At 47.6% G+C, this 12,399-nt stretch overlaps 1 protein-coding gene across 2 annotated transcripts; it reads right to left on the reverse strand.

Moving 5' to 3' along the window:
• Positions 1–1,478: 1,478 nt before the first annotated feature.
• Positions 1,479–11,469, reverse strand: S100A14 (S100 calcium binding protein A14). Of its 2 annotated transcripts, XM_084824518.1 has the most exons (4): positions 11,332–11,469; positions 10,854–11,013; positions 6,831–6,977; positions 1,479–5,421 (listed from the first exon to the last, which is right to left on the reverse strand). In XM_084824518.1, exons 2-4 carry the CDS (start codon positions 10,881–10,883, stop codon positions 5,293–5,295), a joined length of 306 nt encoding a protein of 101 aa, XP_084680644.1. In that variant the 5' UTR covers positions 10,884–11,013; positions 11,332–11,469; the 3' UTR covers positions 1,479–5,292. The 2 variants fall into 2 exon arrangements, with proteins under 2 accessions (XP_084680644.1, XP_084680645.1); XM_084824519.1 differs by having other exon boundaries at positions 4,143–5,421; positions 10,854–11,344.
• Positions 11,470–12,399: the final 930 nt, after the last annotated feature.

A 12,399-nucleotide genomic window follows, 5' to 3' on the forward strand; every position in this document is an offset into this window, starting at 1 on the left:
TGCAGTGGCGTTCTCCAATTATTTTTTTTTTTAAATGCATTAAAAATGCATACCTCAGGAAAAGCAACGTTTTAAGAAATGCATTATCTTAGGAAAATGGCTCGCAAAAAATGTGTGCATTAGGCCAAAATGCATACAGAAGACGTATGGTTTACGATTGAGAAATGTGCACAAAAAGGCTTATGAATTTTCATGTGAACTATTTCTTTTAAAAATGCTTAACTTTGGGGATCAACCAAACTTACGGCTGGAGAAATTTCCAAAGTTTGAGATGAACTGAACTCAAGACTGGAAAAACGAGAAACTGAGAGAAACCAAAATTGACAAATTCAGCCTTCCCTAATTTGCAGAATCTGGAATGGGGGGACCTCACGCAAGGTTATTTGGCTCTTTTCCCAAAGCCTCGAGTCCTTGCCCTACTCAGATGGAAACACCCCCCACCCCCAAAAAAACCTTTAGCTAGACCTAGGCTATCACCCCAGGTTTCTATCTCCCAGCATGCTCATCTCCTCTCATTCTGTGACACATTCTCCAGCTGTCTAATTAAACTCACACCACACCCTTGCCCCATAGTTCCTATTTACCAGTTCCCATGGTGGCTGAGAGAAACATGGTAACCCCATTATGAAATCTGGCCCTGGAGTGAGGAAACCCAACAACACAGCGTGAGTCCTTCCTACTTGGCTTGGTTGATGCTATGCATTTCACCTGGATTTCTCAACTTTTCAGTGGTTGCTAGGTTGAACTTACTCCAGTGAATATCGTTGTATTTGTATCTGAGGTGGTGATAGCCACAGAGGAACATCTGCCGTGGTCACAGGCCTCGCCCTACCACCTGGCAGCGCAAGCCTGCTTCAGGCTGCTGATCTTGTGTGTCACGGATGGGCAGCAAAGTGTTAGTTATTTATTACTTTGGTGTTCTTTCCAGAGAGAGGGGGAGAGAGAGAAAGACTTGTGTGATTTTCTGCTTCAGCTTCAAAAATAACTTGGCTTGCCTTGGATACATATGCACCTTAATCATCCTAATATCAGAGGCCAACCTCGCAAGTTACTGTAAAAATCCACCCATGTGTTTGGAGTACTTGATGATATATATCACACGCACACACGCACAACCGTGGGCCCTGCAAGAAAGTGTTTGATTTGTGTGTGGGTTGGACTGGATGGTCTTATAGGTCCCTTCCAACCCTACTATTCTGTGATTCCCGTAATGTGTGTGTGTGCATTTCTTGCTTAATCTGTCCTCACAGCAACCGTATAAGGGAGGTCATAACTAGGTTAATTTTACAACAGGGGACTGAGGATGAGGAAGAGTTATTGGCCTGGAGCCACGGAGTTCCTAGATGAGGAAACAGTCAATCCAGTTACTCTCTCTCTCTCTCTCTCCCTCTCTCTCTCTCTCTCTCACACACACACACACATGCGCACACACATGGCACAATCCTGCAAAAGTATGATCCAGACTGCACATGATGCTCAGGCGCATGTATTTTCCCTAGCTTTATTTATTTATTTATTCATTTCATTTCATTTCTACGCCTCTCAATAGCCAAAGCTCTCTGGGCAGTTCACAAAAATTAAAACCAAAAAATGCAGGATAAAACAATATAAAATAGGAAAGCATTAAAACCACAATATAACAAAACCACAATTCCCATCTCCCTCAGCCAGCCTGTGCTGTGGGCGCGGATGATGAGGGTTGCAATCCAGTAACTTCTGCAAGGCCACCGTTTCCTCACCCCTGTTTAAAGCTCTGCCATTTTCCATTTAGCACCCCGTTCCCCAGGTGTGTTTCTACCTGCAGGGAAAAAGAGACAGCTCTTCTGTTCGTATGGGATGCCAACTTCTCCCATTTCAGATGTTTTTGTCCATCTAGACCACCTATTTTAATTTTTTTCCAAATTTTCCAAATACAAACAAAATGCACAGAACTTTAATTTAGTAATTGACAGAGGGTACTACATTTCATATTCCCCCCTCACTTTATAGACAAAAATATGGGTGAAATCCATTCATGGTACACCGATTGATGTACACAATATTTGCCTAATATTTTTTGCAACTGGTTTCCCTAAGATAATGCATGTTTTAACATTCTTTTCATGGATGGGTGCATTTTTGTGTGCATGTTTCCCTCCTACATACATGTCCGTATGCATTTTCTTTTTAATTGGAGAGCTTCATTGCAATATTCAGAGATGTGCGAATTTCGAAGGATATCCGAGTTTCGGTTTGTATATTGGTTCGAAAGTGTGAAAGTAGGTAAGTTTGCATTAAAATGTGGACTGAGTGAATTTATCCCACATCCCATACCTGATTTTTTTAAAAAAGCAGACAAAACTGGAAATGCTGGGAATAGAACTTGGGAAGTTCTGCATGCAAAACAGGTGATCTACGACTGAGCTATGCTCCACCCTTTCTGTTAGATGGCCAGCGAGGGAGTGCAAGCTAGATGCCATCAGCAGAGCAATTTTATCTCATCCCAGCCTTGCCAGATTTGAATCCAGATGTGGTCAGAAAAATGCTACCCACAGTTTCACTCATTAAAATAAGACAGTTGTGTGAAATGTTTTGTGTGTGCTTGAGAGAGTGGGCCAAAGTTAGACATAGTTATGATGGATTCATTTTGCTTAATATCTCTGCCCCGGCCATGTGTATCACGGATGGTCTTACAGGGGTATTCAACTTCATGCCTTCCAGATGTGTTGGGCTACAAAACCCATCATCCCCAGCCAGTATGGCCAATAGCTGGGGAAGACTATCCGAGATCTTTTCCCTTAAATGAGATGTGGATGGGAACAGACAATGAAACACTTGCTAATGTTTTCCTTGTGTTTTTTCCCCTCTTTTTATTTCATCGATTTATACAAAAAAAAAATTATGGCAAGGAACATGAGAGGTTATAATGAACCCCCACACACCCCACCCATCTGAGCCCTCAGAAATCAGTGACCACTTAGCCTGCCAGATGGGTTTGGATGGGATGGGATGGGATGGGAGAAATCAGGCCTTGACTAGACCGATTGCTGGATGGCTTTGTGATGACAACATGAATTGGCAGCAGGGGTTGCCTTGGAGGACTTTACAGAGAGCCATTTAGCGAGCATTAAGGCTAGGTAAATACTGGGCCCACTTGACTTGTTTGAATTTATGTGGCAGTTAATCCATGAGGAAGCAAACCCAAATAATCTTTGGCTACCAATCTCCCCCACCCCCACCCATCTCTCTCTCCCTCAAAGCCAAAAATCACATATAGTCCTAACTCCCAGCCTCTTGTTCTGACCACTGGACTCTAGTTCCCTCCCGTAGGAGAAAATAGAAGGTGGAAGTTCTGCCCTACTGCTACCAAAGATGTTACTTCTGGGCCAGAGGCCTTTCCGAGGGCAAATGCTCAAAAACCAATCCTATATTTAAGCCCCCGGTAAATTCTGCGGAGATGGATTGAGGGATTCCGTTAAGGACTGGGGAGGTGAAACTAGGTGTCCTACAGATCTGTCACTTCATGGCTTTCCTTGTTGTTGCTGTTGTTGCTGTGGGGTGTGTGTGTGAAGGAGCGTCTCCCCTTGCCTTCAAATGCATCGAATCCTGACATGGTAGTCAAAGAAATGAAGCAAGACTTGATTCAACAATACTAGGTCTGGGAACCAAGAGGCAGAGCTGGGACTAGGGGTTATGGAGCAGAGCCAGGTTAGGGCTCTGGTTGGGTCAGGGGTGGAGGCAGAGCCCCAAAACGGTCAGGTTTAGGCATGGAGCCTGTGCAGATCTGAAGCTGTTCCAACCACAATACAAGTTACCACAATTGTAACTGGTTGGACCAGTCGGTTGTCAGCGCCAAACAAGATCAGCATTCTCATTAAGCTTCCATTCATAGTTGTTGCATCTTTCTCCCTGTGGTCATACCAGTTCTGAGCACTCACCTAGTCCCGATCCACCCATCTCCATCGCTTCTCTCCTTCCCCAACCCCTGCTTGTGTGGACAAATCCACTCCAATTTCTAAACAGCACTGCATAGAACAGAGGTGTTGAACCTCTTTCAACCTGAGGTCCAGTCTCCCTTTTTGGAGAAGCTCTCAGGGGCCGCATTCCGGTGGTGGGCAGGGCTAAAAGCAAAAGGGGCAGGGCCAAAAATGCCAGCACGTTTTAGCTTAAAGCTTTTATTGCCAGTAACTAAGCCTTAGGAGATGCATTTCAACCTTTGAGAAGGGGGGGGGGACTGCACAAAATTTGGAAACCACCAAACAATTGGTTGTGGGGGGAAAGGGGGTAGGGAAAGTGGGCGCAGTCTGGGGAACCCAGAGGACCACATTGGGACCCAGGTGGTCCATATTTGGACTGCAGGCTGGAGGTTCAGCACCTCAGGTTTACAACTGCGTAGCCCCTTCACTCTGTGAATTTGGAGAACGAGGCCTAAGTCTGCTCTTCGAAGCAGCAAACAAGGCAGATGGGGAAACTGTCACCAGTGCTATTGAGATTTGGCAAATGAAAACACCAACCAAACTAGTCAATTTGATATGAGGGGAAACAGGAAAATCTTTGACTGGACAAGTTTTTAAAAATCCCAAATCTGGGAAGATCAAAAGTTTAAATTAAATTTATGGTTTTAATTTTTTAAAAAAATAACAAAACAAAAACAATGTTATTTAACATTCCTAGAGTCAGGAAGAAATCATTTCAGGATTCTGGGTTCCAGATCTAGAAAAAGGAGGGAAACACAGTGTTTGGGGGCTCTCGGTTGAGGGATCCAGAGCTTTGTGCATGTAGAGGTGGAGACTGTAACTTTTTTTTAAAAGTAAAGATCTGAAGGGTTGAATATCTCAAACAAACCAGTGTGCAAACTAGTACCAGTGTGGGCATGAAGATCCTACCATCAAAACCTGAAAATCTAAGGTCTGAAAACGGAGTCAAGAGCATTCTAGACTATCAGCGAAAATGAACTCTTTTGGTTCCAGAACTAATCCACCAAAACCTCTCTGTTTAAAGGTTCTAGAGTTGAGTAGTCAGGAGCCCAGAATGTCATGATTCTGGAAGGCTCACAACCAGTGTTGTTCTAGAGTAAACCCAAGGGACAGGAGGATACTGGGCCAGAACTTGAAAGATTCTTGACTTGAAGGAAAGCAGATCAGCTCTAGATTTTGATATTCCAGAACTGGAGAAGGGGAGAAGGGAGAGGGAGTTCCACATATATTAACACTGCATTGACAACACGTTGACATCATAGTGGACAGTCCCTCGTTTCTTTTCTTTGTAAACGGTCCAAGGCCTTGTGGTTCCGATCTTCCCTGGTGCCCATTACTACTTCTTCCCTGGGACTCTGCAACCTTTGGCCGCATCTCCCATGATATCCCAGTACTCGCCGAACTGCAGTTTGGCCTCTTCATTATCCCCAAGGCACTCAATCTTCTCTTCCAGCGTCCCAACACCCTGCATTGGCAAAAAGAACTGTAAAAACTCAGCGGGGGGGGGGCGATTTACACCCTACAATGTCTCCTTCTGGTCTACAGAAGGGAACCTGTGTACCACGAAGAGGGTACAAGAGTGAGAGGGCCTTTTCAGTAGTGGCCTCAGAGTAGAGTGGCCATCTGTCCTCCATTACAGAGAACAATCCACTATTTTGAAGGAGTTCTCCAGTTCAAGAGCTGTCCAATCCAGGTCCAATTTAAAGATAAAGAACCATCCGAAGGAAGAGCTAAAGGGCCTTGAAGCTGCCTATTCACACTACCTGGACAACAGACTGAGCAAGACACACAAGTCTCCTGGTCAGTCTTCCACACTGTGGTGAGATGTCCTATATTTCTGTTTAAATTATAATCATTTCTAGATTTGTATCTACACATATAAATTAATACATGGAAATTTTTACACAAATTTTTTTGGGGGGGGGTTGATGCATTTCCTCTTTGGGAGCAATTCCTAAGTGGCCATCCTCCCACAAAACTTTGCAAAGTTCCCTTGCACAGAGATCTCCCAGGACTCCCTCTTTGTTTTTAAGAACATCAGAAGAGGCCCGCTGAATCACTCCAAGGATCCGTCTAGTCTAGTTTTCTGTTCACGCAGTAGCCAACCAGGAACCCACAAGCAGGACAGGAGTGCAACAGCACCCTCCCGCCCACGTTCCCAGCGACTGGTGTACACAGGCAGACTGCCTCTGATACTGGAGGTAGCAAATAGCCATCAGGACTAGTAGCCATTAATAGCCTTCTCTTCCATGAATGTGTCCAGTCCCCTTTTAAAGCCATCCACACACATCAAAAGCCTTAATTGCAGCAAGCTTCCAATGTGTCCTGCTTGGTGCTTTTAAATATTGTTTTTATCCTGGGGGTGCTTCCAGTTGAGGCTTCTGCTGTGCAATCGTGCTGCCCCATTCATGGAACTTTTGCGGGGGGTCCAGATGTTTTCCAACAGCTTCTTCTATCTTTTTCTTTACCAGAAGACACCCAAGTCTTGCTGAGGCCTTCAGGACAACAGGAGCCCTGATCAGCACTCTGTTTTCCCTGCTCCACTCAAGTGAACCGCTTTTGTTCCATTCACTTCTACCTGAGAATCCCAAGTCAAAGATCTAGCCGGGCAACCTGGTGCCTTCCAGACATTTTGGCTACAACTCCCATCAGCCCCAGCCTGCATGGCCAATAGTCAGGGATAATGGAATTTCTCATACAAAATGTCTGGAGAGTGCCAGGTTGCCTGCCTCTGATCTAGGACGTAGGGAGATGTATCCTTCTATCAGGAATTTCCAATTTAGCCAAGAACCCCCGGAACTCTGCCCCCCTAGGTGGGTGCCTTCTGCTACCACCGGGTTGGGCCATCCATCCCAGTTGGGCCGCTCTCCTCACCTTCGCTAAATGTGGCAGCCTCTGTCCCACCAGCTCCTTGAGCTCATTGGGGGTGAGACACTCTTTGCGGCCCTTCACAGCATAACAGTGGAAGTTGTTGATGACGATTTCGATGGCCCTCTCGACATCGGTGAGCTCTTGACTGTCCTGTCGCCAGCGGAAGGGTCGGGAGAGACAAGAGAGGGGAGAAAGGTGGGGACGGAATTAGGGTGAGATATGAGGCATCCGCAGAAGTCTGAGATCTCCAGAAAGCCGTTGAGCCAGCCTGTCAACCGCCTACACGATTACACACTCCCTGAAACTCCACCTAGCATCATTAGACTCCCAAGATTGCTCACCGGCCTTGGTGCACTATCTCAAGCTGGTACCCATTTTTCTTCCCGCACACCCGCCCCCCACCAAGGGCGAGACTCAAACAGTCCAGTCCCATTCCAGACCAGACCAGTAGACCGTGAAGGCCAGGAACCTCCTCCTCCTCCTCACCAGACCAAAGCGAGAGGTGGTCCCTCTTTCTTCCTCCTCCCCACACCAAAACAGATCCATCCATATTGCCTCATATCCCCCCTTTGCAATATCCCACATCGCAACTCATCTAGCATGCATGCCTCCCTCTCTGCGTCTGTTTCATAAAAACCAAGATGAATCCATTCTAACTGGAAATGGGTTGATATCTCATCTCCTAACACAGCAGAAGACATCTGGGATCTTTCTCCACTGTTCAGACATTCCTCAACAGTCGCATACCTATGTTACACAGGCTCGGTGGTTGTGTCATTCCTGATGACTCAGCTCCTGATCAATTCATGCCCACCCAAAACAAAGAGGCTTTGGTATTTCATCCTAGCCAGTAATCTCAACACTTCATCTCTTCTGATTAGCACAAGCTAGAGCACTTTCTCCAACTGGTCACCCTCCCAACGTTTCAGACTACAGCCTCCATCATCCCCAGCCAGCATGCCAATGGTCAGGGATAACGGGAGTTGCAGTTCAAAACATCTGGAGGGTGCTCAGCTGGGGAAGGCCAAACCAGAGTCTGTTCCAGTAAGGGGAGCTGAACAGGTCAAAAGGACAGAAAGGGGCCATATTGAGCACTGAGTTCCTAAGGGATTCTGGGTACCCATGTGGAATGGATTCTCGATTTCAGCGCACCAGGCACAATGATATTGCTGCCGAATCCTTTTAAGCCCCAAGGTAGAATCCATCCTCTTCTTACAGACAACTGTGGGAACCTCTGAGAATGCATCAAGCTTTAAGGGGAGGTCAGGTGCGCATTTGATGTGCATGAGTGCTCAGTGTATGTACGCACATGGGACGTACAACTCTTCTTCGTCAGGTACTACACACAAGTCCCAGTGATCATGCACATGGCAGGTAGGATTGATTGCAGAATCCGTAAAGCCTGCAGCAGGGGTGTTGGAGCTCAGGCTTGTGGGCCAAAGGACCGCAGCCCCTTCCCCACTTCACCAGGTGGTTCCCGCATTCCCCCCAAGCACCATTCCTTTGCCTTCAGCCTCGACTACCACTGGAATGCAGCCCCTGAGAGCTCCTCTGAAACTGGATTCAGCCCGTAGGCTGAAAGAACTGCGGCACCCTTAGCCTGTGCTCTCTTCACACAACCCAACTACGTTGTCCACCAGAGGTTTTTTTCTTAGGAATGTATCCTCGGCGTTATCTTTTAGTGATAAGAGCGCCATGCGAAGGCCGTGAGATTTCTCATACAGGCACGCTACCTTGAGGGAGAGAGCCTTATCACGCATCCCCTTGTCCTGGGTTCCAAGAGCCATGCGTAAATGGCCTCTCGGAATTCTCTGCGCTATTTGCGGGCAAAGACACCGGGGAGACGGTTTCGCTGAATTTCTGTACGGGGAGGAGAAATTTGCCAATAGTTTGTCTGGCAGGGGGCTCGCTGTTAGCAATGGCAGTAGCATAGCTTCTGCCTATTTTCCCACGTGTGTGTGATCACTGCCCCTAGAACGGTGATGGACAGCCTGGGAGCCCGCCATTTTCCTTCCTCTACGATGCCTTGGAGCTAGTGTCATCCCGGGACATTCTCGGGGGACGGAGACAGCAACCACCAAGGCAAAGATGGAGAATATTCAGAGGAAATTCTGCAAAGTGGCCTTCTTTTTCTATGGGGATTGGGGTGGGGGGAAAAATCCCAGAACATTTCTCAGTAAAACGTCTTCTGTGAAATTTTGGCTCTGCTCTCCTTTTCCCAATGATTCCAATTTTTGTCATCCTACCCATCTCCTCCTCTGGGTTATACCCAAAGTTTCTAAGACTCCTAAGTAACTGCCAACAGAGCCATCGCCCAAGCAGTAGAAACATGAGCTGTTCCCAAGCGTGATCACACTTTGCTTACAAAATTTAAACTGTATATTCTTCTCCCAATTCAGCTCATATATATTTTTGAAACATTCCCAACTATGGACGCTGCTGGGTCAAAAGAACTACCAGACAGAGAGAATATACAGCGTAAAAGTGCTGAGTGTGCCAGATTCATAAAGGATGTGACAAGAACAAAGACTTGCAAGCCCAATCCTGTCTGTGCTTACTTGGAAGTAAGTCTACCCACTTCAATAGGGCTCACTCATGAGTTAGTATGGATACTACAGCAGCATTGGTGGCCGGGGGGCGGGGGGAGTTTTGTTCCAAAGTAGCCTTTCTATGAACTCTTATTTGAGAGTAATTCTGGTTGAACTCACTGGGGCTGACTCGTAAGTAAACATGTGCAGGATCACACAGTATATCAAATGGCGAAAGCCAAATGTGCATTTAAAAAGAAATCCCATGACGAATCCGAAAATCTCACATTTGTGTGGCGCTTTTGTTTCTGCACTGTTCTGTGTTCTGGTGAGATAATTCAATAAATACTAACCAAAAAAACCACACCTTTTGGTAGGGAGAACCTGTTTGAATGCTGAGAGAAGCAAGAGCTTTGGGGCGTTTCCCTCGACGAACCTCCTTCCATTTTACCCTCATAGATACTAAAAACCATCTTGGGGCCAACCTGCAGCCACGACAGAAGCCACAGGCCACATAATTTTGGACTCAGTGTGCCTTCTCCAACCCTGGTGCCATCAGATGTGTTGACTACAACTCCCATCATCCTCAACTATGTTGGAGATATCTGAATGGCTTCAGGTTGGAGAAGGCTGCAGTGTGCCATTTGTATTCAGACCCACTCTGATAGGATGTCAGCCCTGGCCATGTGACAGCCCCTCTGACCCCCCCACACACAAGTTCACCTGTAGACACACCAGCTTACATACAGCCTGCCTGCTGCAGCCTTGTTCACCTCATTTCCCTTGAAACAGCTTCTTCCAATTCCTGTCTTTTGTCGCGTCCTGTCCAACTGTCCATACCAGTTGGGAATGGTAAAGTCTAACTCAACACCAAACTTGGCAACAGTTTCAGCACCTTCTGGGAATATTGCCCCACTTTTGGGGGGCGGGATTTACTCCCAAACTACTGAGATGCTCCCATTGGGACATTTCTAGCTGAAATATTTCAACGCGTCTCAGGAGGAAAGCCATTCCAAAGGAGCGGAGAACTTAGTCGAGATTATAGCAAAGCCTTCTTAGGCCCCAACGCCAAAGTCCTACGGCACTAGAAGGAACTGGTTTGGTCTGATCAACAAGATCCTGAGATTTCATTATAGGAAGCTGGTTGCACAAGAAAAAAAAAGCTTTTTCTTTGTCCTAGAATCTTAAAGGATTAGGATGACCTTAACGTCTTTTGTTAATGCCATTCAGCTCCCTCTAGCATGAAATTATTGGGCTCTCCATCTTTGGCCCAACTCCCTAGAGCATGGAATTATCTGGTTTTCCCAGATCCATAGAAGACCATCTCCACTGCTGAGTTCATTTAAGGAGATGGGTCCCCAGGCGACCCAAAATTGCATCCTCTACACGCCAAAAAAATACACACACATTTCCCCTCCATTCCAGAAGGGTTTCCACCAGTTGTTTCTCCTCTCCCATCCCCAGAAAACCAGAAGACTTAATGCCGTTCTCAATTGACCTTTCGCTTCTTGCAACACTTGCAGCCCATCCTTCCTTGAGCGGGTTGTTCGGTGCGTCAGCAAAATTTCCCTTTTTGAATGCAGCGCGGCTGTCGGCAACTCAAAATCCACCAAGTTCCTTCCCACTGATAGGCTCAATATCCAGTGCTGGGACGTTTCCTAGTGCAGGCAACAGAAGAGGGGAAAGAGATTCTTGAAACTTTTCGATCCGCTTCCGTTTCTTTTCTTTCCCCCGCCTTCGCTCCCCTGATCTTTCCTGAGCTGCGGCAACGTGTTTGGGAAAGATACTGCTTGGAAGCTGCCCGAACTTGTCCAAAGTGATGTGGTACAGCGAAGCAAGAAAGGGGTGGGGTTGAGGAAGGGAGGGGGGGTTCTGAAGAACAGATTTTCCCCCACCATCACTGCTGTTGCCTCAAATAACGCTTCTCTTTGGGGACGGGACCGCTGAAGGCGCCCTGAAGGGAAGGGCCGACTTACCTGCTCCGAGGAATCTGGCGTGCTGGCGAGGGCTGTTTCTCCTGCCACCGTTTTATATCTCAAGGTGTGTGTGGGAGACACCTCACGGAGATACCAGGAGGTTGCGATGGTGGCGCGAGTTGCCTCATTTTGTCGCCTGGCGCCGGGCCAGCGTGGAACACTCGGGCGCCTCCCATTTCCCAGTCTTTAGTCATGGCTCGCCGGATGAGCAATAGGAATGGCGGGAGCCCAGTTTCCAAGTGACTCCTTTGCCCCCACCCCCTCCCCAGCTCCCCAAGGCTTCCTCACTGGAGCTCCTCATCCCCAGCTACAGTGAGTTGCGCTCCAGACATGAAGAATAGAACAATGGCCCAGCTTGAACCAGCAGGGCCGGCCCTCCTATAAGGCAGAATGAATCCCTCAGGTGGTGGATGGTGGACCTCCTGCCACTAGGAGGGCCGTGTACCCTGGAGCTACCCTATACCTCACTCTGAGGACCCCTCAGAGTAAGGCTTAGGGCAGGCGCTGACTCTCCAGAGCATACTGCACTTTGACGGGTCCTCGGAGCGATGCATCGGCTTGCCTGGCACTCCGGAGAGCTTTGCCAGCTGCTCTCCTGCTGTGGCAAATTCTCAGGAGCACAGCAGCTGGCGCTGCTCTCTGGTGCGCTGCCCACCCAATGCCCCATTCCGAGGACTCCTCAGAGCAAGGCAACAGGCAAGAGAGCTCTCCGGGAAGCCCTGCTAGCAGCTTCCCTGCTGTGGCAGAGAGCCCACCCAGCCCAAATGTCTCGCTCTGAGGGGCCCTTCCTCAAAGCAAGGCACTGGGGGTGGCGGCTGGTGGGGGAGCACATGGGATCTCTGTATACATACGATGAAGCTTTTGTGTGGACAAGGCGCTTTTAAACACAGGAGCCTTGTACACACCTGGTGGAGACAAGATGAGAAGGCACTGGTGTGCATGGGATCTCTGTACACATCTGGTGAAGCATTCATGTGCATAAGGGATGGGACGGAGCTTGTGCACAAGGGAGCTCTGTACGAGTCTTGTGAAGCTTTGTGTAGAAAATGGATGGGAAGGTGCTTTTTT

This window comes from Heloderma suspectum, chromosome 17 (assembly GCF_057233095.1).
Source record: "Heloderma suspectum isolate Gila_16-S chromosome 17, 16-S_ref, whole genome shotgun sequence".
Lineage (NCBI taxonomy): Eukaryota > Metazoa > Chordata > Lepidosauria > Squamata > Helodermatidae > Heloderma > Heloderma suspectum.